Raw genomic sequence first — 27842 nt, forward strand, 5'->3', positions numbered from 1 at the left:
GGGCACTGGACACAGTCTTGAATGTGTCTGCAATCCCACAGCCTCATTCCCCCTTCTTTAGTTTGACACTTAGAACAACTGACTCCAATCGGTGTTTGGCCCACTGAAAGCATCCTCCTCACACACTTGTCATTTTTTTGCCCACAAAGTCTGGTGTGAAGTTGTGTCAATCATAGTACGAGACAGAAAGGGGTCCTTGGTTTTGCTTGAAAATAAGTTTATTGAGAAACAAGGACTGCGCACCCAGCTACACGTCTGGGCCTCCTGCCCACGCCCCTGGCTTCTGCACTCAGGCTAGTGACTGCTGGCTCACTGCTTGCGTTTGGTCTCGGTGACTAGCTCTCGCCAGTTCTTCTCCATCTCCTCTTTGCAGTTGAGGAAGGCATCCTCCAGCCGGCGCATGGACTCTGCTAGTGTGGGGTTGGTACGCATGACCACCATGTCGTAGGCCATCCAGGTTGCCTGCACTACAACAACCAAACAGGCCCCAGTCAGGTGACGGGTGCTGAAGCTCTGGGAGCCATGTCTCAGCTTTAGGGGCCAGACCCTGGGGGACACCGAGTATCCCAAGAAGAGAAAGCTTATAGGGTGCTATAAACTCTCTATAAAACTTTCTTTTTCTTTCTTTCTTTTTTTTTTTTAAAGATTTATTTATTATGTATACAGTGTTCTATCTGCATGCATGCACACATTGCCTGCAGGCCAGAAGAGGGCGCCAGATCTCATTACAGGTAGTTGTCAGCCACCATGTGGTTGCTAGGAATTGAACTCAGGACCTCTGGAAGAGCAGCCAGTGCTCTTAACCTCTGAGCCATCTCTGCAGCCCCCCTATAAAACTTTCTACAATAGCAATAATGGCACCTCCTAATATTCTAAAAGCCTTAACTCGTCAGTACTTAAGCCTATGACAGTAACAAGCTGGAGGCTGGTCTGATAAGGAATGGGAGGAAAAGTAGAGCAAAACTAGACCCTTACCTGTATGTGGTTCCTAGCTAATGGTTCGCATGGTAACTCTTAGGAAGTCATGATTTTCACCCAAGCTTACATGTCCAAGTTAATCCAACCATTTCTAGACACCCCCCCCCCCCCCGACCCAAATGACGTCTTTTTTCATGCTCAGTGACCTGAGGCATCTTTCTACCTGTTCCTGACACCTGGAAGGCACAGGACAGGCCTTCTTCTCCTGGGAAGGTGCTTCCCTGTTAGGCATCCCTAGCACTCCCCACCACACAGAGAAGCATCTCTGCTCTTTCTCGGAACAACTGGAGGACAGCTGGGCCTCCTAGGAGAGCACTCTTATGCAGACTCAGTGGAAGTGTGCGCAGAACCCACTTCCGGTGCAGCCCTTCCCTCTAGAACTGCACAGAACATGGTCTGCCCCTCTGCCCAGCCGAGCACAACAGACATCTCCCCCTGAAATTCCTCCACTAGGGTAAAGAGTATTGGATACTTTGGGAAACGATATCTTCAAGGAAATTAACCAATGCGATTATAAGAAAATGGTTAGTGCTAGGTGTGCATGTATACATATATGCAAACAACATCATCACAGACTCGAAGTAGTGGAGAGAAGCATATATTTAGTTTTGGAAAATTACTTACAGGGTCTCAACAGAGGTCATGTGACTCTATTACTAGAATAGGGAGTTTTAATTTTTAAATTAGAAGTAGCACTTGGGACTCTTCTTACAATGTAGACCCTTGGCCCATTCCACAACACAGAGTTTTTGTCTAGCAGGTTGGGGATCATTCTAGCACCAAGGGTCTGCAGATCACCCTTTCCAAACGCCTGTCAGCAGATGACATAAGGATCTGGAAGCCAGAGCAGGGTCTGCTTCCCTTCTCTCTGCCTGCTAGCTATGTGACCTTAAACAAGGGAGCAAATTTGCTCACTCAGTCTCCTCATTCAAAAAATGGAGACTAATAGCTTCCAGTGAGAACCAAACATATGCTACATGAACCACTTAGCACAGGTTATGAACTGGATGTATGCATCCCTCTACATACATGTACTAAAATATGGTCCCGAGTTAATGGTATTAGGAGATGGGCCTCTGGGATGGCAGAGCCCTCATGCCTCATGGGCTTGGTGTCTTTATAAGAGGATCACAGCACTTGCAGCTGGCCATGTGAGGACACAGTGAGAAGGACATGGACGACACTTCTCACCAGAGAACTTGCTGGCACCTTGACCTTGGATTTCCCAGACTCTAGGATCTTCCTTGAGAAATAAATGTCTATTATTAAAGCTACTTTGTTTGTGGCCATTTGTTATAGTATCTGCCGGGCGTTTACCCACCAACCCCACAGTTTCCCAGAGTTTTCTTGAGTGTGAGCAGCAGGAAATATTAGATGGAAGGATTTAGAGTGTGAAGATAAACAGATAGAAAATACAGGTTAGCCTCGAGAGGACCTGGAACCTATTCCAACAGGCCCTGACTGTCTCTGCCCCAGGGTATTTATAGAGATGCCAAGGGGTGGAGCAAAAGACTTCCCCACTGCACAGCCAAGGGCAGACCATCTCAGACACCTGCACTCAGGCCCTAATTATCTTCACTATGCAGACCTGCTGAGTAAAGCCATGAGGAACCAGAAAACGGGCTCACAGAAGTATCCCCAGATGATTGGTCAGAAATTGGTACCAACTTGCTTCTATAACAAACACCTGAAAGTATTCCCAGCTTTGGTGGTGGCTAGAGGTGTTTTTTTGGTGGGGTTTTTTTTTTTTTTTTTTTTTTTTGGTTTTTGAGACAGGGTTTCTCTGTGTAGCTTTGCGCCTTTCCTGGAACTCACTTGGTAGTCCAGGCTGGCCTCGAACTCACAGAGATCCGCCTGGCTCTGCCTCCCAAGTGCTGGGATTAAAGGCGTGTGCCACCACCACCCAGCCTTTTCCTTTTACTTTTTTTTTTTTTGAGCTGAGAATCGAACCCAGAGCCTTGCACTTGCTAGGTGAGCACTCTACCACTGAGCTAAATCCCCAACCTTGGGTTTTATTTATTTATTTATTTATTTATTTATTTATTTTTATTTATTTATTTTTTAGCTGAGGATCGAACCCAGGGCCTTGCACTTGCTAGGCAAACACTCTACCACTGAGCTAAATCCCTAGCCTGTTTAAAATATTTTTTAATGTGCATTGGTGTTTTGCCTGTATGTCTGTCTGTGTGAGGATGCCAAACCTCCTGGAGCTGGAGTTACAAACAGTTGTGAGCTGCTATGTGGGTGCTGAGAATTGAACCCAGGTCTTCTGGAAGAGCAGCCAGTGTTCTTAACCGCTGAGACATCTCTCCAGCCCAGTGGCTAGAGTTTTGAAGCATATAGAAGTACATGATACAACACTGCCATGAAGGGAGTTTTGAAAGTGATTCTGGTTCAGGAAGAAAGAGAAATTTGGAGAGAAACCCTCTGTTTTCATAGAGAATGTATATAATCCTGGACAGGATGCTAAAGCCATTCTGATGAGCACTCAGATGGAAATGGGGAATACATTACTGGGAGGAAAAAGTGACCCTTGTTATAAGTGTCAAGGACTTGGCTGGATTGTGTTCATACTCAACATTTTGTGGAATGTAGAATTGTAAGCAATGAAACTGGATACCCAGATGAGGAGAACTGCTTAAAATTAGAAACTTGTACTATAAAACAATTTAGGCACTCAGGGCAAAGGCTTAAGACAGGAAAGACGATAACATCAGGGGATAAAAGTAGCTCAAAGAAATGAATCTCATACAGTACCCACAGCACCCAGAATTCAAACTCCTGAGCTTCCTAGACCAAAGCAGAGAAAGAAAAAAAAAACTTCTTTTATAAGGTCCAGTGCCCATAAAAGAGAGACAAATTCACTCTTGAAAACACCTCTGTTCTGGGGCTTTCTGTCTTAGTCACCTCCATTGCTGTGAGGAGACACCATGACCAAAGCAGCTTTTAAGGAAGCATTTAATTGAGGGCTCACTTACAGTGTCAGAGGGTGAGTTCATGACCATCATGGCTGGGAGTGTGGTAGCAGGGAAGGCAGGCATGGTGATGGAGAAGTACCTGAGAGCTCACATCTGATCCACAAGTTGTAGGCAGAGAGAGAGTAAGACTGAGCCTGGCATGTTGACTGGGCCAACAAGGCCACACCTCCTAATCCTCCCCAAACAGTTCCATTAACCAGGGACCAAGTACTCAAACTTATGAGCCCATGGGGACATTCTCATTCAGACCTCCACACCCTCCACAGCATGCACAAAAGCCTTGGTTTGATTCCCAACATGGGAAGAATAAAAACTTTCAGAATAAAAATATAATCAATAAAAACAAACAAAATGAAACAAGAACTCCATTCTAAGAGAAAAATCCCCAAGGCCAAGGAGGTTCCTCTGTGAAGAGTATTCGGGGGCTGGAGAGATAGTTCAGTGGTTAAGGGCATTGCTTTTCCAGAGGACACGGGTTTGGTTCCCAGCACCCATATGGCCATTCACAGATGTCTCTAACTCCAGTCCCAGTTTCTGATGCTCTTTTCTGGCCTCTCTGAGCATTGCACACACAGTTTAGGACATACATGGAGGCAGGCAAACACCCACACACATGAAATGAGCATATTTACAATGAGAGTTAAGGAAGAGTGCTTTGCTGCTGTAGAATATTTATTAAAGATGTCTTACATTTGTTATGCTGTGGAACATTTGTTTAATGATGCAAAGATGTTTTGTATTTTTTTATGTTGTATTTGTTTAACTCTGCAAAGCTGTGTTACTGTGCCTAAGTAATACAACTGATTAGTCTGTAAAGAGCTGAAAGGCCAATAGCAAGGCAGGATAAAGGACAGGCAGAGCTGGCAGGCAGAGAGAATAAATAGGAGGAGAAATTTTGGGAGAGAGGATCAAGACTGAAGAAAAGGAGGAGGACATCAGGGGTCAGCTACCCAGCTATGTAGCAAGTCATGGAGTAAGAAGTTTAAAAAAAAGCGTACAGAAATAGAGAAAGATAAAAGCCCAGAGGCAACAGATGGATGGAATATATATATATATATATATAATTTTTTGGGGGGTTTTTTGAGACAGGTTTTCTCTGTGTAGTTTTGGTGCCTGTCTTAGATCTCACTCTGTAGACCAGGCTGGCCTCAAACTCCCAGAGATCCACCTGTCTCTGCCTCCTGAGTGCTGGGATTAAAGGCATGCGCCACCACCACCTAGCCCTAGATGAGATAATTTAAGTTAAGAAATGCTGGGTAGAAATAAGCCAAGCTAAGGCCAGGCATTCATAAGAAAGAATAAGTCTCTGTGTGTGATTTATTTGGAAGCTGGGTGGCAGGCCCTCCAAAGAGTAAGAGGCAAAGAGCAAAACAAACAAATAAAAAAAACCCCAACAACATTCTGCAGTTGCCAGTAACTTTGACAACATCTGTATTTTAAATACAAGGAGGCCCCTTCATGCCTGTAGTTAGAATCACTGATAAAGGTTAGCTGGCAGTATGGCTCAAAGCACTGTTAGGAAGGAGAAATCACCCAGACAGCAAGGCACTCTGTTATTTGCATAGCCCTCTTGTCTTCAGATCCAAGGGAAATATTTTAGAATATATAGAATAGGAAGAACTAACCAGAAGATTCTCCAGAAATATGCCCATCCTGTTTTGCTTATTAAAGGTAGCGTCTCATGTAGTTCAGGCTGGCCTCAATCTTGCTATGTAGCTGAGGATGACCTTGAACTCCTGCTCTTCTTGCCTCTCCCTCCCAAATGCTAGGATCACAGGAGTGTGTTGTCACATTCCACTTCAGATCTGTCTCTAGAGGTTTTGATTCATTTACCATTTACTGATTGCCACTCCGTGCCGCCGCCATTATCAGAGGCAGCAATGGCACTATATACAGGGTGTAAAGCGGACACAGCTGTGTTCCTGAAGAGTCCATGGTAAGTTGTGGTGAGAGAATCATCCGAGTCATGAGAGATTGTGAAACAGCGGGAAGGAAGTCAACAGTAGACGCTGTCCCAGAGAAGTGGCAGGCAGAGCGAAGACCAGCCCTATGAGAGGCCACACAGAGAAGCTTCCTGCTCAGGGGGAGACTATCTGCCTACTATTCCCAAGGCTCTGTCACTACCTCCGTCAGAAGAAAGGAAGGAAAGAAAAGGAAGCGAAAGAGAGGGAAACAAAATCTCCTGTCAACAGCTATCTGAGCACGGATTTTCCAGTACCCAGTCAAGTGTTCAGAAACTGAAGCCATGGTTGATACTGTGGTCTCAGGAGAAACAGCCAGAACCAGCCAGCTCTGCTGAGTTCAGATTTATCACCCCCTAAAGTTGGGCCATAATAAATGCCTTTGGTGTCCAGCCTCTTGGATTGGTTATGCAGCAATAAATAGCACATACTGATTTGGGTGTCGAGAATATGATGCTTCCAGAGGAAACCCCTAAACCACTGGGGTTAGTTTTGGTAAAGGACAGTGAGTAGGAAAGCTGTGATGATTTTGAAGAGAGAAATAGCAAAAGGTTAGAGTTCCTTAAGTACACTGATTCCAGAATCGACAATTAAAACTTAGAGAGGTGAGGAAAATCTTACTGAAAACTGAAGGAGCGGGGAGCTTTGTTAGGTAGGGACAGAAGATTAAGTACCATCATCACAAGAATAATTTAGGAGGCAAAAATGTACCAAATGAGCTGTTTATTAGGGTTTAGCTACATTTTTTCTTTTTTCTTGGGGTGAAAAGAGGTAGAGCCGGTGCTGGGGAATAAACCCAGGGCATTGCACACATGGTGATCACATGCTTTCCTACTCACTGTCCTTTTCCAAAACTACCCCAATGGGTTTTGCTCTGGAATTATCTATCACCAAGGTACCGCATGTGTAAATGGGGATGATAATGGTATATATCCCCCCTAAAGTTGTTAAAATAAATAAATGAGACAATGTATTTAGAGCATGGAAAAGATATAAATGTGGTATATAATAAACAGAAGCTGTTGTTATCACCACCAATAACACACAAGGGTACTAAACAGCAGACCCCTGCAACCTTCCTATGGTCTAGTATTAGTTAGCAAATCAAGTGGAAAAATATCCATTTCCTCTTTTTTTAAAATTTATTTATTTTTATTTCTTTATTTTTGCCTGCTTGTATGTCTGTGAAGGTGTCTGACACCCTGGAACTGGAGTTACAGGCGGTTGTGAGCTGCTATGTGGTTGCTGGGAATTGAACCCGGGTCCTCTGGAAGAGCAGTCAGTGCTCTTAACCACTGAGCCCTCTCTGCAGCCCCCAAATATCCATTTCTAATAGGATATTTTTAACAAAACCACAGAAGTACATGCATAGAAAAATATGTATAAATCAGGTGTGGTGGCTCATGCCTGTAATCCCAATACATGGCAGGCTGAGGCAGGAGGATTACTAGGAATTAAGAGTCAGCTTGAGCTCCACAGCAAGCTCCAGGCCAGCCTGAGCTGAAGAGTGAGACTTTTCAAACAAACCCAAACAAACAAAACATCATTGTCCCATACTAATGTATAGGTTTGAAGGAGTTTGGAACATAGCATTTACTTCATATATGAAGCTGGGCTCAACCCCCAGCCCTGGAAAACAACAATCTAACAAATACCGTAACATTCAGGTTTAACACAATATTAAGTAATGAATCTGTTACTACCTGGAAGATCAAACACAGGAGGAAAGCCCAGAGCCAGAAAATATGAAAAAGGTCTGAGGAGAGGGAACTTCCTGAATAGTAATGATGGTGATGATAACAACATCAACAGCTATGTGACACCATACTCTTTTAAAAGCTGACATATAACAATGTAGTAGCTAAGCTATCTTATAAGATGGCCTGGTGTACTGACACATACCTTTAATACCAGCACTTGGGAAGCAAAGGCATGAAGATCTCCATGAGCTGGAGGCCAGCCTAATCTACATATCGAGTTCCAGGCCAGCCTAGGCTACACAGTGAAGTTCTCTCCCCTCTTCCAAGGGGGCTGAGGCCTGGGCAAATGGTTTAGGGAAAGTGCTTCCTTTGTAAATAAATACAAGGAACCACATGTGATCCTCAGTATTCATGTAAAACGCTGGGCATGGAGGTGCATGCCTGTAATCCTAACTCTGAGGATACGGAGGCAGGAGGATCCCTAGGGCTTAACAGTCAGCTAACCAAGCTGGACCAGCACACTTCAGTCTGTTGCTGTGGGATGATCCTTCTGTATGCTGTGAATATGTATTACTCTCACTGGTTAATAAGGAAGCTGTTTGGCCTATAGGCAGGCAGGATAAGGTTAGGAGGAAAAACCAAACTAAGGAGGGAAAGAAGAAGGGCGGAGTCAAGAGAGAGAGGCAGGTCAGCCCCAAGAAGCTAGATGCCAGAGAACCAGTAAAGCACGGTCATGTGGCAATACATAGATGAATAGAAATGAGTTAATTTAAATGTGAGAGCTTGCTAATAATAAGCCTGAGCTAACAGATGAACATTGTGTCATTAATATAAGCTTTTGTGTGATTATTTGGGACCAGCAGTCGAGACAGAAAACTCCGCCTCCACTTATAGTCTGTATCAAAAAATAAGGTGGAGAGTGATCCAAGGAACACATGCCATTGATCTCTGGCCTCTACATGTATGCACACACATGTGCATACATATCTACACAAACATTTACAGACACACACACAGAACTTCATGAGTAACACAAAATCTTGAAATAATGGTGTGGTGGTTTGACTGATAATGGCCCTGTTCAACAGGCTCACATATGTGAATAGTTGGTCCCTTGTTGGCAGACCTGTTTGGGAAGGATTAGGAGGTGTGGCCTTGCTGGAGGATATGGCACTGGGGGTGGGCTTTCAGGTTTCAAAACCCATGCCATTCCCAGTTAGCTCTTTCTGTCTTGTGGCTGTTTCTCAAGCTGTAAGGTCTTAGTTACTGCTCCAGTGCCATGCCTATCTGAGTGCTAGTATTACAGTGTGTAACACTACTCTGTTTGAAGGAGTTATATTTGTAGTAGAAAATGAATTACATACATCTTAGAAAAGGATAACTAAAATGTGTTTAAAATTTTCATATATATATATGTATGTATATGCAAATATACAGGCAAAAAACCCTACAAACATTTTTAAGCAGAAATGTTTACAATCTGCTATGAGTAATTTACCTAAAATTGTGTGTGTGTTGGTGTGCACATGCTCATGTGCTATAGTGCATGTGTGGAGGTCAGAGGTCGACAGATTGTAAGAGTCAATTCTCTCCTTCAACTGTGAGGGCTGCAGGTGTTGAACTAAGGTTGTCAGGATCGGCTACAAGTATCTTCACATGCTCAGCCATCTTGCTTGCTCATCTGAGTAAGGTATATATGCCCTATTGGACTTCTCCCCATTATTTTCTGCAGCAAAATTTTGGCTCACAGATTATAAGAGTTTTTGTGTTTTGTTTTTTTGCTTTTTGAGACAGGTTTCTCTGTGTAGCCCTGGCTGTCCTGGAACTCTATAGACCAGGATGGCTCAAAGTCATTGCGATCCACCTGCCTCTGCCTTCTGAGTGCTGGGATTAAGAACATGTGCCATCACTGCCTGGCTATACATATTTTTTTTTTTTAGTCTTTTATTTTATTTTGAGACAGGATTTCTCTGTGTATCCCAGGTTGTCCTTGAACTCACTTTGTAGACGAGGCTGGCCTAGAACTCAGAAATCCACCTGCTTCGAGAATTATACATATTTTGAATTAAGAACATATAAAATTATGATGCTGTTGCTATTACTGCTTCATGGAAACATGTTGAATAAAATAACAACATACTATTCCTTCCCAAGAGTGAAGAAATAGACCCATCTTGATGATGCTTTATTCCGGTGCTGTGCCTGCCATCCTCAGTAGTACACTAGTCTCATGACCATTTCAAACCTTTCTACTTAAACAGTTCACAGATTGTTCGACTTCTGCTCACTAGTGCAATAATGACCCACACTTGCCTTTTGGTGCGCATCTGAGTTAGTACCTAGTGCTATGCCAATTACATGCCTCCATTTCTACCCTCAAGAAGGTAACAGTCCAGTGGTAGAAGATGTAATCACACGAAAGACAATCAAAGTGATTCAGAGTCAATCATTGTAACTGTCAAATTTTGTGTTGTAATAATTACAAGCTATAAAAGTTGGAAGGATGTTAGGGAAGCCCTTGTCAGAGAAAGCACTTGATAAGTTGATAAGTTCAGGGCACAATGAAGCCACTGGAAATAAAGGGAAGGAATCTTGTTTGGGAAGACATCCTACCTGAGATTTTTTCCATCTCTTCCAATAGCTTTTCCAGGTCCTTATTCAAGTCGGACAGCATTTTCAGCATGTTATCATAGTTTCTTTCACCAGGATCAGAATCAGCCATCTAGGCAGTGAACAAAAAGAGGCTGCATGGGACATATTGGCATTTTAGTTTCCACCGCACATGTAGCTTACAGATGAGCAGTCCTTGAACAACTATGTCCCTATCTGCCAAAGTTGGACACCACTGCTTATGCCCCAGAGGAGCTGTGAAGGTTAGGTGAAAACGTGTGGGAAGGGTCCACACAGACTATTTCACATGTTCAGTGTTCTCTTCTTTCTTTGATTCTTGTTATGTGCCATAGTTAGCTTCAGTTGTCAGCTTGACACATCTGGGAAGACAGAATCTCAACTGAGGAACTGCCTCAGTTGGATTGTTCTGTGGGCATGACTGTGGGGAATTTTCTTTCTTTCTTTTCTTAAAAAATTGATTGATGATTTTAATTTAATATTATTTTTAAAGTTCCATCTATTTTTTACTTTTTATGTGTATGGGTGTTTCGCCTGCCTGTCCATCTGCGCACCTTGTGTATGCAGCACCTAAGAAGGCCAGAAGAGGGCATCAGATCCCCTAGAACCGGAGCTAGTCTATTATAAATTGCTTTGTGGGTCCTGGAGATTGAATCCAAGTTCTCTTAACTGCTGAGCCATATCTCCAGTCCTAGAGATTTATTTTTATTATTTTTAAAGTGTGTGTGTGTGTGTGTGTCTGTCCATATGGGAGTATGTGCCCATGAGTGCAGGTGCCTGTGGAGTCCAGAAGGCACTGAATACCCTGAAACTGGCATTATGAATAGTTGTTAGCCACCATGTGGCTGGTGGGTACTGTGCAAGGACATGAAGTGCTCTCAACTGCTGAGCCATCTCTCCATCCCCCATTGGGCATCTTGTGATTGCTAATTTATATAGGAGGGCCTAGTCCACTGTGGGTGGTGACTCTCCTGCTGTGGAATATCCCTTTTGTACACTATGAACATGTATTACTCTCATTGGTTTAACAAAGAGCCAACTGGCCAATAGCTAGGCAGGAAGAGGTTAGGTGGGAGAGCCAGGCTGAGAGGATGCTGGGAGGAAGGGCAGAGTCCTGAGAAACTTCAGCCAGATGCAGAGGAAGCAGGAGATGAACATGCTGTGCTGAAGAAAGGTACTGCCATGTGGTAGAGTGTAGATAAGAAATATGGGTTAATTTAACTTATAAGAGCTAGTTAGTTACAAGCCTAAGCTGTCAGCCGAGTATTTATAAACAATGAGAAGTCTCTGTGTGGTTATTTGGGAGCTGGCTGACAGGACAGAAAATCCTGCGTACACACCCCTAAGCAGGTGACCCTGGGCTGTATAGAAAAGATAGTTAAGCAAGCCAGTAAGCAGCATTCGTTCACAGTCTCTGCCTCAGTTCTTGCCTCCAGGTTTCTGCTTAAACTCCTGCTCTGGCTTCCCTTGGTTATGGACTATAATTTGTAAGATGAAATAAACCTTTTCCTCCCCAAGTTGCTTTTGGTCAGTGTTTGATCACAGCAACAGAGAAAGCAAACTAATATACCATGCTAACATCTCTTTAACAAAGATGACAACTGAGATAATTACAGCAGAAGATATCTTTACTGGTCATGGGGGGAAATCTTTGCTATTATGGTGATGTGAGGGTGAATTTATTTTCACAAAAATATATTAAGAATCAATGAAAATGCAAGCTTTGTGATGATGTGTTAAGAAAATATATTCCCTGAACCTAAAAGAAATCTCTAATGTGATAAGAGAGTCATAGACCATATGAAAAACCAAAATGTGACAGATACCCAGATAAACACAAAAATATTATTAACATAATATAAATATACAGTCATGGAGCCTAGGTTAGATTACTTCTATTTTTAAATTTTGAGACAGGTTTTCATATATCCTAGACTGGTTTCAAATTTGATATGTAGCCTAAGATGACCTTAAAAAAACCTGACCCTCTTGTTTCTACCTCCTGAGTGCTGGGATTATAGGTATGCACCACCTGGCTTTATGTCATGGTAGGGATAGAACCCAGGGCTTTGTACATGCTAGACAAGCACTCTACCACCTGAACTTAAACTCCAGCCCACAGTTAGCTTAATTCTAAAATATGGAATGATTCAGAAAATTTCAGACTATCAGCATAACATTCCAGAAGAATTCTACTAGACACTGGAGGCAGTGTTCTAGAAAGACCACATGCAAACTCTGGATTTGAACTTTCTGGGTTCAAATCTTGATACTTCCATATATGAGGACTTATCTTTGCATCAATATAGTGCTGTAAATTATAATAGGCAATTGGTAATAGTAGCTATATAAAGTGGACTAGGGTTTTTGTAAGGATTAAACATATATTGGTCAATATAGAAACTATCATAATAAGCACTTAATAAAAAACATTATTTAAGCCAGGCGGTGGTGGCGCATGCCTTTAATCCCAGCACTCAGAGGCAGAGGCAGGCAGATCTCTGTGAGTTCGAGGCCAGCCTGGTCTACAATGCGAGTTCCAGGAAAGGCGCCACCACCTGGCTTTTTTTTTGGGGGGGGGGTTCTGACTTTTTAATTCTCCTCACATTAATTCATTTGAGCATATTTGATCCTCATCTATTTATCTACAATGCTCTGGGCTAGGCAAGAAAAAAGAAAGATAGAATATAAAGTTATCTGATCTATCAGGGAAACAGCAGACTTATCTGTGGTGATTTCCCTGCAGGCTTTACAGCAGGCATGGAAAAAAACATCCACCAGCATTCAAGAATGACTTGGCTCAGCCTGATTTTACAGTAACTGGTGCTGGACCAAGACTTCTAGAGTCTGGTCCAGATCATTTTACTTTAGCCATATTTAAGCACAGCATAATTTTGATAAAAGTGTTCAGATAACAATTAACTCAGACCCAAATGCACAACAATTTAAGACATGGTTACATTGAGATTTCTTACAAAGTACATCTGGTTTCTTTCACAAAAATGGGTACTGTTGACCCAGAATTAGTGCCCACGACTTGAGGTCTAGGGAGTTTGACTGAGGTAAACGTAATGTCTGAGGGTGTCAGGGCTGGTCTGGCCCTGCATATGTTATCTACACAGCACTTAGGCTGCGGTAAAGCACAAGTGACCTCACTCATAAGAGCGGGTTTTATGGTCTAAAAGTAATGCTCAAGATTTCGGGGAAAAGGTTTTAGATAAGTGAAAACATAAATTCTGGGAGAAAAGGCAGAGCCTGTCTCATTAGACAGCACAGGATCACCAGGCTGTAACATGACATCATTCCTAGCATTCCAGGAAGAGCAGCTTCTCACCTCATCCTGTTGAATAGGTAAGCTGTGTGGTAAACTTGCCTGGCTTCTCCAGTGCTTATCTGTGTGCACAAGGCTCTTTGTTCTCTACACTTATTAATATGAAAGAGTGATCCAGATGGCCATAAACAGAGAGGGATGGGTCCCCACCGTGGTGGGTTATTCTCATTGTACATGTGGATATGTGGGAAAAGCTTTCCTGGCCCTTTCTGCAGTTAGGCCTTCCCACCCTGTTCTGCAGCCCTCCTCAATGGCACCTCTCAGCTGGTTTCATGACTGTGGAGTCTACCTCCTCAAATGGACTCTGAGCATCAGAGAGCTGGGGCTGTGTTTCCAATGGGCTATTCCCAGTTTTAGTTCAGGTAGAAAAAGGGCAAGTGCTCAATGTGTGTTGACTGAATAGAGGAAGGGATGAAGGACTGCCACAGAGGTCCGACTCTCCCTTTGGCCATCCTCAGACTGTTAAAGGCAAGTTGTGCTATGTATTTATTTATTTATTTATTTATTTGTTTGTTTGTTTGTTTACTTTGGTTTTTCGAGACAGGGTTTCTCTGTGTAGCTTTGCACCTTTCCTGGATCTCGCTCTGTAGACCAGGCTGGCCTCGAACTCACAAAGATCCGCCTGCCTCTGCCTCCCGAGTGCTGGGATTAAAGGCGTGCGCCGCCCACCGCTGCCGCCACCACCACCACCTGGCATGTGTTTTGTTTTAAAGATATGGTCTCATGTAGCCCAGTCTGGCCTCAAATTTGTTATGTAGACAACCTTGAACTCCTGATCCTCCTGCCTCCAATTCCCAAGTGCTGGGATTACAGGTACAGGCCACCAGACCAGGATAAGGGTGGGATTCTGGGGGTGGAGCAGAAAGCCTCTGACAGGCATGAGGCAGATTTGAGGTACAGGTCTTTTGGGATCTGAAATGTGTCACTTCTAGAATATGGGGCCATTCCTTATGGGAAAATCCATCTTTTATGTTGGCCTGTTTGGTTTGGTTTGGTTTTTTGAAACAAATTTCTCTGTGTAACAGCCCTGGCTGTCCTGGAACTCTTTGTAGACCAGGCCAGCCTCAAACTCACAGAGATCCGACTGCCTCTGCCTCCCGTGTGCTGGGATTAAAGGCACACACCACCACACCCAGCTTGTTGCCCTGTTTTTCTAAGAGTTTTCTAGGAATAGGTGGGGTTCACGGTAGTGGGCTGAGAGTGGGACGCCATCTTTGAACCTTTATTGTATGGTTCCTCCATGTTTCATAGCCAGGACTCACACATTGACCTGTCCTGGAGTTCCTACCTCTTTACACTGTTGTGATCTGATATCTTTCTCCACCCAGTGCAGAGCAGGAAGCTTCTCCACAATAGTACTGATCTTTTTCAGTTACAGCTGATTTTTTTAGCATCAACCTGAATCTTACTTTGAAATTTCCTCTGCTGAATAAACCTGTCAGTTACCTTCAAATTCAGCTTCACTCAGGATCTCAAGACACGAGCAGAACGATTATCCACATGAATGGTCATTATCCCAGTTCCTAGTAGAGCTCATTCCCATCTGAAACCTTTGAGCTGGGCCTCCACTGCCTTCATTTTTCTTAGTATTCTTTTTTTTCCCCAAGCACAACAATGGCCCATTTAGCTCTGTTTAAATCATTCAATAGCTTTTCTAGCCCAAAGTACCAAATGGTTCTACATTCTTTGCACAAAAAGCAATTCCAGGACAGGTGAGATAGCTTTGCTGGTAAGAGTGCTTTCTGCCAAGCCTGACAACCTGAGTTCAATTCCTGGAAATCCACACCGTGAAAATGACTCTCAAAATTATTCTCTGTTCTCCTCATGAGCTCTCTCTCTTTCCCTGCCTCCCTGCCTCCTTGTCTCCCTCCCTCCCTCCCTCCCTCTCTCCCTCCCTCCCTCTCTCCCTCCCTCCCTCTTATCACAGCCACAACCCCACTCTATACTAATTTTCTGTCCTACTTTGCTTCCCATTGCTATGACAACATGCCCTGACAGAAGCCACTTTAAGGAAAGGGGTGTTGTATTCAGCTTACACTTGCAGGTTACAGTCTACCACTGTGAGAAAGTCAAGGCAGGAACTTGAAACACTGGGTCACAGCCACAGTTAAGAGTAGAGAAAAAGAATGAATGCACACATGCTAGCTAATGCTCGGTTGACTTTCTCCACTTTAACAGAGGGGAGGACCCAAACGTAGGGAATGGTCCCACCCACAGTGCTTCCCACCTCAGTCAACAGAGTCCAGCTACTCTCCCACAGACTGTTCACAGGCCAACCTGATCTAAATACTCTTTTGTAGAGGAAAAGTTAGTAGAATCATTGAATCTAGGTTAAAAACATTAGAATGAAATCATTATTTTCACTGTAGGGTAAACTTCTGAATAAATAGTTGTTTCCTAGAAGTACTTAGACCTTGAAGAAATCACTGTCGAAAACAGTGATTGTTTTCTGTTATCTATAAAGTTGTTTTTCTGAAGGAGCTATACAGCCTTTGCAGCAAGACAGTCCTGGCACACCTGGCACACCTGGAGCGTCTTGCATTACTGGGTACTGTAAACAGTATACAATAAAGACTAAAGTTGCAGGGATGTGGTGCTTTCCTTTACAAAACATGTAGATTAGATTGGGGCTTTGGTATAAAGAAATAGATTTACCCAAAAAACAACTTTTGTGTAACCATCAATAAATTACGTCTTTGCATGGTTGTTCTTCAAAACTGTTCTTCCCTGCTACTGCAGAGCTTGAATTGCATCTTGCAGTGACCCACTCTTTTTAATTGTCCCTTGTAACACAGAACACTGACATTCTGTCATTGAGATTCTTCCCAGGTGATTCTAGAGTGTGTTGACAGTTAAAACTAACCATCACAAACACAAGTTTATTATGTTTACTATGCATCTACATGGGGAAGCTGGATAAGTGAATTCTGCAAGGTGAACTAGAGAGAGAAATGTGAATGCTATCCACATAGAGATGATATTTAAAGACAAAGATTAGATTACTAATGGAGAGGTGCAGATGGAGAAGAGGCCTAGCACCAAAGACTGGGGAAATAATGTGAAGGAACCATCCAGACACTAAGGATAAGTAACCTGAGAAGTACAAGAGTAGGGCAGTCATGTTCTGGAAGTCCAGTGCATTCTAACCATTTTTCTCCCATCATGAGGAATTTTACTGAACTGAAAAGGAAGCTCTAAAAAGTTCAATAGAAGGAATCCCCTAAAACTGTATAGAAAAATGTGTTTTGTTAGTATATGTCTTAGTTAGGGTTTTCTAGTGCTGTGAAGAGACACCATGACCACGGCAGTTCTTATAAAATTTAATTGGGGCTGGCTTATGGTTCAGAGGTTTAGTCCATTATCATCATGGCAGGACACAAGGCAGCATGCAGGCAGACATGGTGCTAGAGAAGGAGCTGAGAGTTCTTACATCTTAACCCATAGACAACAGGAAGTGGTCTGAGCCACTGGGTGTGGCTTGAACATATACGACACCTCAAAGCCCACCTCCACAGTGACACACTTCCTCCAACAAGGCCACACCTACTCCAACAAAGCCACACCTCCTAATAGTGCCACTCCCTTTGTGGCCATTTTTCTTTCAAACCACCACTGTATGTGAGTAATTTACAACCCTGAGAAAATAGGACATTAAGATGGAAATGTTTATAAGGATAAAAACAATAATTTTGAATATTCATCAATTTGGATTTTGATATAAAAGAGAATTATGTATTAGAGTAATAGATCAATTTTACTATTCTACTTTAAGATGTGTAATTGATTACAGACTGTAATTTTTAGCCAAAGTTTCTGTGCAGTTTAGGACATTTAAGAGAACACAAATTTTACTGTAAGTCTGATATGTTATTTATAAGAATTACTAGGGCTGGAGAGATGGCTTAGAGGTTAAGAGCACTGACTCTCTTCCAGAGGTCCTAAGTTCAATTCCCAGCATCCACATGGTGGCTCACAACCATCTGTAATGAGACCTGGCACCCTCTTCTGTATACATAATAAATAAATAAATCTTTAAAAAAAAAGAATTACTTAAGAGAATGGGGCTTGGTGGTATATGCTATAATCTCAGCACTTGAGAAGCACAGGCAAGAGGATCATCATGAGTTTTAAGGGAGCCTGAGCTACATATTGAAACTCTGTCAGAAAACCACACACATGCACCAAACCAAAACTTAAAACCAAGCAAACAAAAGACCCTAACTATTTAAGAAATCATGAAGGTTTTATTAAGACAATTCAGGCACTTAAAGAGATAGAATATATTAAGATTATAATTAGGTGAGTTTAATTTTGTAAATGGAACAACAACAAACATCTTAAAAATTATTACTAAATTTTGCTACTAGACTTAGAATTTGACTTATAAACTAATAACTCAAAGAGAGGTATCATCTTCCTGGCACTGGGGTTTTTGTTGCATGTAGCTCCTGTGGGGCAGTGTTATTCAACTGTGTAGGGTAATTCCATTTTAAACATATATTTAAGTAAGCTTATAAAACAATAGGTTTCACCGGGCGGTGGGCACATGCCTTTAATCCCAGCACTCAGGAGGCAGAAGCAGGTGGATCTCTATGAGTTTGAAGCCAGCCTGGTCTACAGAGCAAGATCCAGGACAGGGACCAAAACTACACAGAGAACCCCTGTCTCAAAAAACCAAAACCAAACAAACAAATCAATCAATAAATCAGTCAATAAAAACAATAGGTTTCCCAATGGCTTTTCTAAACATTCTTAGTGTTACTTATTCCTCCTTCCTCTCCCTTTACATTATCTTCCCTTCCTGCTTTCCACTTAACCTCTCTTTTCTTCCTTTCTAGCATCTGTCATTACCACACCTTTCTCTAGAACTCCTTCTCACCCATCCCACCCCCCCCAATGGTTCCTTTTTGCTTTTCTGGCTGGTTATGCCAAGTTACACACTCAAACCTAAAGATTCAAATCTAGGAGACCTCTCCAAAAAACAATATAGGTTATTGCCATTGTCCTTGTTTGATTGCTGAAGACACCATAAAAATCTGTCACAGTACTTGAAGAAATGAAACTGGTATCTGGAAGCATCTTCCTCAAGGGTGAGCTCTCACAGTGTCAAAGGGCGACGAGTAAGCTGCCAGAGGAGAAAAGCCATCGACAATTCTACCCCTGGTAAAGTCTGGGAACCACAACTACTGGACTGGCAAGAAATCCCCAAAGGTGCAACAAAGGCACTTGTATCTTGGGGTTAACCAAAAGCCTGCTTAATTCAGGAGAGGTCATGCCTGGTACTATAAACCTAGCCAAGAACCCATGGCTGAAGAGGTCACGGACCCTAGAGGATAATCTGCTACTAGCATACTGCCAAATAGTGTGGCTTACAGCTACCTTCTAAATACTCATTCTCACACTCACAGATACGTGCTGCTCGCAGTCTTCTTCGAAGATGCTTCTTTTCGTAGCAGATGGAGGCTATTACAGAGATCCACAAATGCTCGGAATGTAGACTAAGTGACCAAGGGGTGCTCAGCCCCAAGTGGATCTATAGAACTCCTACACCTAAGCTTCAAGGACTATTGCAGAAGAAGAGGTGGGAAGATTCTAAGAGTCTGAGGACCAGGATAACTGCTGCAAGACAGCTATAGGCAGTCAATGGCTGATGAGGGAGGAGAACCAGCTCTCTTCAGGGACAAGTACCCAACCCTGAGTGGTTGACTTTAAACACATGCACATATGGGCAGCACTATTAGACTCAGGAGGTACACACACACACACACACACACACACATACACACACACACACAGAGAGAGAGAGAGAGAGAGAGAGAGAGAGAGATTATATATATTATATATGCATGTGTAATGCAATAGTTATAGAAGAAGAAGAAATAAAATTGAGAGAGATGGTGGTGGTATACAGGAAGAATTGGAGGGGTAAAAATTATGCAAGTACAGTGCACTTATGTATACAATTCTCAAAATTTTAGGAATTTGTACACTAAATAAGATAAAGTTAGACTTAAAAATTTAAAAATGAAATGTCAATTATTTATTAATTTATTTTCTTTGCTGATTTTTGAGACAAGGTCTCATGTAGCTCAGGCTGGCCTCAGACTTGCTTTGTAACTGAAGATGATTGTGAACTCCTGATCCTCCTTCCTCTTCTCTCAAGTACTAGGATTATAGGTATGTGCTACTATCCTTGGCATAAAAGTTCATGTAAGAAGTTGAAGTATCCGGGCATGGTGGCACATGCTTGTAATCCAGCACTTGGGAGTTAGAGGGAGAAGGAGCAAGAATTCAAGGTTGGGGGCTGGAGAGATGGCTCAGAGGTTAAGAGCACTGACTGTTCTTCCAGAGGTCCTGAGTTCAATTCCCAGCAACCACATGGTGGCTCACAACCATCTGTAATGAGATCTGGTGCCCTTTTCTGTATACATAATAACTAAATCTTAAAAAAAAAAAATTCAAGGTTATCTTACCCTCAGCTACATAATAGGTCTGAAGCCAGCCTAAGCTATAGGACATCCTGTTTTGACCAAATAAAACCCAAACTTAGGCCACTCTGCAAATCAGTGTGGGAAAGTTCTCAAAAAGGTAAAAAGAAACCTACTATATAGCCAGCTATACCACTGCTGGGCATATGCCCAAAGCTTTTGACATCCTACTGCATAGGATATCTGCTTAGCTGCATTCAGTGCCATTCTATTTACACTATCTAGGATCTAGGAAATACCCTAAATATCCTTCACCTGGTGAGTAGATAATGAAAATGTGCTACATATACACAATGGAACACTATTGCTGCAAAATGAAATTAGAAAATCTGCAGGTAAATGGGTGGAACTAGAAAAGATTATACTGAGTGAGATGATCCAGACTCAGAAAGAACACATTTTTCTCCTATTTGTGGATACTAGCTGAATCTTCAGATATGAGTGTCTTAGCATTCTATTTCTGTGAAGAGACACCATGATCAAGGCAACTCTTATAAAAGAAATCATTTAATTTGGGGCTCATGCTTCCCAAGGGTAGTAGAGTCCAAGACTTTCATGGCAGGAAACACATACACATGGCACTGGAGCAGTACCTAAGAGCATTACATCTTGATTAGCAGGCAGCAGGTAAAGGAAGAGAGAGAGACTGGGCTTCTGGTAGTCGGTAGAAGAACAGCAGGTGCAACTGAAGTTCAGGTGTCAGCCCACCAGAAGAAAAACTCTCTGATGGGTATGTCTTGCTTAAGCAAGGCTTGGGAGAATACAGACTCCAGAATGTATTTTGCTTCTATTGTGTCCCTGCATGCTTGCTGCTACAATGTATATAGTGTGGGGAGTCCCCCCCACCTGTATTGTAGTGTATTTACCTCATGAAAACATCTCTATCTAATGGGCATTTATATCTGTGGATTGTCGAAAAGATGACTCCTCCTCAAGATGTATAATTTTGATGAATAAAAATGAATACAAGGATTTTGCTACACAGTCAAGGCCCATAAATTCCCCTAGAAGCTGCTTCGGATCACAGCTCAAATTAATGATAAACTAGGAGCCAGAATGGCTCAAATTTCTTTAATTTTATGGCTGAGCACCATGAGCTGATATAAAGCTTCAAAAGAGCTTTAGATTAGACCAGATGCCTTGCTAGTGGGTTTTTAGATAAACATTCCCTATCTTAGTTCACAAGGACATATTGAGCAGTCTGGCTAGGTTGTAAATACAAAACAGTTCAATTATTGCTAGCTGACAAATGATTAATTCCTAATTCCCTCAATTTGTGAAAATATATTCTGACTAGTCAAGGATATAAGAAATGATTTGACTCTGTAGCCCCAAATGAGGGCTACAGATGTTCTTGGAGAACCAGGAGGTACACACAGGACAAAAAGTATATTTTAAGATTTTAGTGTTATTATTCCATAGTATCTTGGAAAGTACAGACTTGAGCTGATACTAAAAGGCATAACAGTTTATCTCAGAAAGGCTGGCTTGGGCCTAATTAGAGGATATATGGTCTCACTGCCTGTAGACTCAGCACTCACCAGTTACTCTCTAACTGCAGCGAGTTCAAAATGTTTACATAGTCATGATTTCTATAATCATTCACCTATTTATGGAATGTGGCCTTTGCGTGACTCTGGGATTGCCTGAAAAAGTTTTTGTTGAGATATATAAGCTGTAAAAAGACTTGAGAGGATGGAGCAATGAGAGAGAACCACATGAGAGAATATCATCATGATGAGAACAAAATGAGAGAATAAAGAAATGAAGGGTTGGGGATTTAGCTCAGTGGTAGAGCACTTGCCTAGCAAGCGCAAGGCCTGGGGTTCGATCCTCAGCTTAAAAAAAAAAAAAAATGAGAGAATAAAGAAATGAAACCATCAAAACCATCAAGAGAATGTGTGTGAGTGTTTTCATTCCCTAAAACTGCTCAGATAGAAAAGTACTGGGCCAGCAATGCACTTTTGCAACCTCAAAGCCCACCCCCAGTAACACACGTCCTCCAACAAGGCCACCCCCCCCAAGTCCTTCCCAGACATATTCACTAAATGGGGACCAAGCATTCAAACGTATGAACCTATGGGGGCCATTCTTGTTCTAACCACGGTGAGTATATAATCCAAATAGCTACAGAAACCAGAAAATTATGAAGGAAAGATGGTACCTAGGTGTGGTGTCACACACCTTTAGCCCAGCACTGAGGAAGAAGAGGCAGGTGGATCTGTATGAGTTCAAGGCCATCCTGGCCTACACAGGGAGTTACAGGTCAGCAAAGGCTACATAGTAAGGTGCTGTTTCAAAAAAAAAAAAAAAAAAATGGAGTCTACTGGATGGTGGTCACTCATGCCTTTAATCCCAGTACTTGGGAGGCAGAGGCAAGCGGATCTCTGTGAGTGTGAGGCCAGCCTGGTCTACAGAGTGAGTTCTAGGACAGGCTCTAAAGCTACACAGAGAAACCCTGTCTTGAAAAACAAAAAACAAAACAAAAAAGTCTATGGGGAGCAGGAGAGGTGACTAGTAGGACATAGTTGCTATGAAGGGGGAAATGGGAAAATAGGTGGGAAGTCTTACCTAGGGAGGGGACAGGGGGAACACAGAGGGAGAGAGGCAAATAACACTTAGGATATTTGAATGCCATAGGGAGTTGTGTTTACTTAAAATTACATATAATGTATATATGTTTATATGGAATTGTATATGTATGTATATAGTTGAGTTGGAGTTACACCAACTGGGGTGACAACACTCCTCCCCTCAAAAAACCCATAGACTATCATATCAACTATTAGAAAGTCCTCTGCCATGCCAGGCAGTGATGGCACACAACTTTAATCCCATCACTCGGGAGGCAGAGGCAGGTGGAGCTCTGTGAGTTCAAGGCCAGTCCAGTCTACAGAGCAAGTTCCTGGATGGCCAGGACTGTTATACAGAGAAATTCTGTCTTGAAAAACCATCAAACAAACAAACAAACAAGCCCTTTGCCAGGCATAGGTAACTTCCTTTTGAGTTTTTGGTCAGGGAAATTCAAGAGACCCCCAAAACAATATAGACTGCAGCTGATGCCCTTAGTACTTTACAGAAAAAGAAGGCAAGATCCTTTTGCTTATGATACCACCCACTTTGGACACTGGACTTGGAAGAACCAATTCGGATGTGACCTGGAAGTCTCATCCCTAAGGACTAACTCTCATAGAACTGGAAGGAGCCATGCAAACTGCCAAGGGAAAAAAGCAAACATTAGTCCTATCCAGCTGTAATGCCTACGAACTCGTAATAACTGGCACAACAAGATATTCCAAAAGATGCAATGATGGTCCTTGTGGGTGACCAACAGCCACCTAATTGGACTTAAGGCCCATTCAATAGGAAGGGCTTCATGCTTGGCACTATAAAATTAGCCAATGGGCTGGAGAGATGGCTCAGAGGTTAAGAGCACCAACTGCTCTACCAGAGGTCCTGAGTTCAATTCCCAGCACCCACATGGTGGCTCACAACTATCTATAATGAGATCTGGCACCCTCTTCTGTATACATAATAAATAAATAAATATTTTTTTTAAAAATTAACCAATTACCTGCAGATAGCAAAGCCATGAAAACTAGTAGTGGTACTTACTGCCACTTTCCTAAACCAGTACAATTTCTAATTGCATTTTAAATAGTTGTCCAGGCATTCAAATATATAATAGGCCTATGGGGTCCATTCTTATTCAAATCAACACATTCCACTCCCTGGCCCCCAATTGATTGTACCCATATCATAATACAAAAATGCATTCAAAATTCAACTTCAAAAGTCCTCATCCATAGTCTATCACAGTCTCAACACTGTTTAAAAATCCAAAGTTCAAAGTCTCTTCTGAGACTCCATTGGCATTCTCTTAACTGGTAAGCCCCACATAAAATAAAAATTAAAAAGCAGATCACAAACTCCCAACATATCACGGCACATATACATAATGGTAATATACATTACCATTCCAAAAGTTAGGAAAGTGAACACATCAAGGAAATGCTGAACCAAAGCCAAAAATAAAAACCAGCAGGGCAAACTCTAAATTCTGCATTTCCATTATCTGATGCCAAAGTATTCTTCAGCTCTGTTGACTGCAACATGCTTCTCTCTCTTGGGCTGGTTCCACACCTGGACTGCAGCTCTTCTTGGCAGGTATCTCACAATTCTGGCATCTTCAACATCTTGGGGTCTCCAGTACAATCCAGGCTTCACCTTCACAGTTTCACACAATGGCCTCTCCAAGCCTCCATGCAGGGGCTCTCCTGACAAATGCCTAACCTTACTAACTTTCCTTAGCTGCAGAGGAAGTGTCCACAACCCCTTTTTTGTATCCTTGACTCTAAAGCCAGAACAACTGTGGCCGAAGCTGCCAAGTCCTGCTGCTTGCTGGGGCTGAATATGGCCCCCTCATTCAATTATAATTGACTCAGCTTTCTGATGTTGATAGTTTCCTTCACTATTTAAGCTTTCCTTTAATTCTTTTTCATAAGTTGGAAGCTTAGCTGAGTGGGGGCTTGCCCTGAAGTCACCACTTTCTTTATTCCATTTAGCATTAGGCTTTTCTTTAAATTTCTTATCTCCTTGAGCACTGGACTTGGCTCCAATAAAACATTTTCTGGTATCCCTCTTCTCAAACTGTACATTTTGTATTCCCCTTGCCCTGCTTGTTCCTTTTCATTGTACATAGATCTATATAAGAACAATCACGAATAAACCACTTGAAACAGTCAATACTAGGCTGTCTTGAAAGCTCCTCTGTCAATGCCATTGATCCCAAAACTCTTCAATATAGCCTCAGGTAGATTTTTCAGACAAGAGCAAAAAGCAGCCACATTCTTTGCCAAAATATCACAAGAATTGTCTCTAGGTGACTTACTAATATTCTTCCCCTCTGAAACTTGATGAGCTGGGCCATCATAATTTACACTGTTACACTGTTCTCAGGAAGACAGTTACCACTGTCTTCCACAATCCTATTGGTATGGCCCATTAAGCCCCATTTAAAGCCTTCAACTGCTTTTCTAATACGATGTTCCAAAGTTCTACAAGCAGCATGGCCAGGCCTGCCACAGCAACACCCACTCTCTGGTGCCAACTTCTCTCTTAACCACTGTTCTACTGTTGTGAAGAGACACCATGACCAAGGCAACTCTTATGAAGAGAGCATTTTACTGGGGGCTTGCCTACAGTTCCAGAGGTTTAGTTCAGTATCATTATAGGATGGAGCATAGTGGCATGCAGGCAGGTTCTGGAACAGTAGCTGAGAGCTACATCCTGGTAGAGAGTGAGCCTCGGCCACACCTACTCCAAACAGGGCTATACCACCTCCTAATCCTTCTAATCCATCCAAAGGGTTCCACTCCCTGGCGACCAAGCATTCAAATACATGAGCCTCAGGAGGTGGGGGTGGGGAAATAAGGGGACATTCTTGTTCAAACCACAGGTGTGAAGAGAAGCTGAAGGGAAGTGTTTGTGGCAAGTAGGGTGAGAAGTGGGGTCTTTAACTGTAGATGAGAGGCTTAAGGGCAGGGGTTTTGGGATATAGAGTAAGGAGACCGAATGAAGAGTATGGAGACTGGACCAGAGTCTTAGAGAAACAAGGAGACTGAGGGAAGCAGGTAAGGATATGGGTTGAAGAAGCTGATAAAGGGAGATAAAGTGTGGAATGAGGATATGAAGGGAGGCATCTAGGGTGTGGGTTGAGGAAGCTGAAAGGAAGTAAGAGTGTAGGGTGAGGAGATGAGGGGAGAGAGAAGGATGTGGGTATGGTTGGAACTGCTGGGGGGAGGATTATAAGAGTGTGGTGTTTAAATGAATCCCCAGGGGAGTCTTGGCCCTGGAGAAGATGGGAATGGAGGGGAGGGGATGGGGGGAAGGTGGGGGTGGGGGTGGGAGGGGGGAGGACAGGGGAACCCATGGCTGATGTGTAAAATTAAAACACAAATATAATAAAAAAAAAAAAGAAAAAAAAGAGTGTGGTGTTGTATTTAACTATGTAAAGATGTGTTATATTTGTTTATGCTGTGGAATGTTACTGTAACTGTGTAAAGGTGCATTACATTTGTTTACGCTGCTTTTGTGAACGATGTAAAGATGTGTTGCATTTGTTTGTGCTGCATCTGTTTAATTATGTAAAGATGAGATGCATTTGTTTCACCTTGCCTGCCTAAGGCATCTGACTGGTCTAATAAAAAGCTGAACGGCCAATAGCTAGGCAGGAGAGGGATAGGTGGGGCTGGCGGGCAGAGAGAGTAAATAGGAGGGAGAGAGAGAAAATGAGGGAAATGCCCGGGACCAAAAGCAAGGCAACTGCCAGCCAGCCATAAAGACGACAAGAAAGTAAGCTACACAGAAAGAAAAGGTAACAAACCCAGAGGGAAAAGGTAGATAAAGAGAAACAGGTTAATTGAAATTAAAAGAGCTAGCAAGAAACGAGGCTAAGCTAGGCTGAGCATTCATGACCAATAAGTCACCGTGTCGTGATTTGGGAGCTGGTGGGTGGCCCAACAGAAAAAGCCTGGTCCTGTGTGGAGTCGAAGGGACAAGAAGAGGCATCTGGGCTGTGGGGTGAGGAAGCTGAGGAGAGGCAAGGGTGTGGCTTGAAAGGAGTGAGCAGAGGCATCGGGGGGTGTAGGATGAGGAACCTGACGGGGAGGGAGGTAAGGATGAGGGGTGGCATCTGGGGTGCGGTGTGAAGAAGCTGAGGGGGAATAAGGGACAGGGTTGAGGAAAGGAGCCATCTGGGGTTGGGACTGAGGAAGCCGAGGGGAGGGAAATAAAGATATGAGCGATGAGGGGAAGCATCTCCGGTGTGGGCTGAGGACGCTGAGGGATAAAAGTGTGGGTGAGGCGATCAAGGGGGGCCGGTTTGGCTGTGCTACCCAAGACTGAGGGGAGGTGCTTGGAGTGTGGGAGGAGGAGACTGAAGGGTGGGATGTCGGGCTGTGGGTGAGGCTATGATGGAGAGCGTCTGGGCTTGGGGGTGTAGGCACTAAGGTGAAAGGCGGGGTGCCAGAAGCGGCAGGTGAGGCGTGCGGGACGGAAGCAAGGGGCGAGCTACAGCGTTGACGGTGTTCACGTGAGGCGGTGAGTAGGGCAAGGGACCCAGCCCCAGAGTGCCCTGGGCGCGCAGGCCTCGCTCACCTCTGGCCGGGCCCGCGCTCTGCTCAGCTCCGCAGCCCACGCGGCGGGAGAGGAAGGAGGGACTCCTGGCAACGACGCCCCGCCCCTTTCCGTTACTAGCCCCGCCCCCGGAACTGGATTCTCGCCCTCATTGGCTCGCTTTTCCCTAAGGGCGGGACTTCTCAGTGGGCGGGGCCTGTTCTATGGTCGGTGCTCCCCCCCCCCCCCTCGCCTTCCGGGCTCTCACTCTGGATTTAGATGGCCCGAGGTTGAGTGTCCATCCTTCCCGCAGCCTCCAGTGCTTGACAATGAAGTTCCTTTCTTATGTGCCTCTGTGTACAGCCACGTGGGCAGGCCCCCTGTGACAGACGTTGTTGCACCTGCCTTACAGGGGAAGTCAATGCTTGGGTTTTTGGAGGGTTGAGGGAGAACAACAGGGATTGGATAAGGCAGGGGTATTACCACACAGGCACCGACAGATGAGCCTAATTCCGGCCCAAGTCTGCCCTGCAGTGGTCTTGTCTATACAGAATAGATCCCTATATCACCAAGCAAGGATAATAGGCAATAGACCCACTCAGTACTTAAAGGCCAAGAGTATAAAGCTCTACTTGGGGGTGGGGGTGGGCCTGGAGAGATGG

The 27842-nt window shown here is 43.4% G+C and overlaps 1 protein-coding gene across 1 annotated transcript; it reads right to left on the bottom strand.

The window, feature by feature from the left end:
* Nucleotides 1–193: 193 nt before the first annotated feature.
* On the bottom strand, nt 194–27295 carry Syce3 (synaptonemal complex central element protein 3). Its single transcript, XM_036208948.1, has 3 exons — nt 27223–27295; nt 10231–10339; nt 194–467 (listed from the first exon to the last, which is right to left on the bottom strand). Exons 2-3 carry the CDS (start codon nt 10337–10339, stop codon nt 310–312), a joined length of 267 nt encoding a protein of 88 aa, XP_036064841.1. The 5' UTR covers nt 27223–27295; the 3' UTR covers nt 194–309.
* Between the last annotated feature and the right edge of the window lie 547 nt (nt 27296–27842).

This window comes from Onychomys torridus, chromosome 16 (genome assembly GCF_903995425.1).
Source record: "Onychomys torridus chromosome 16, mOncTor1.1, whole genome shotgun sequence".
Taxonomy (NCBI): domain Eukaryota; kingdom Metazoa; phylum Chordata; class Mammalia; order Rodentia; family Cricetidae; genus Onychomys; species Onychomys torridus.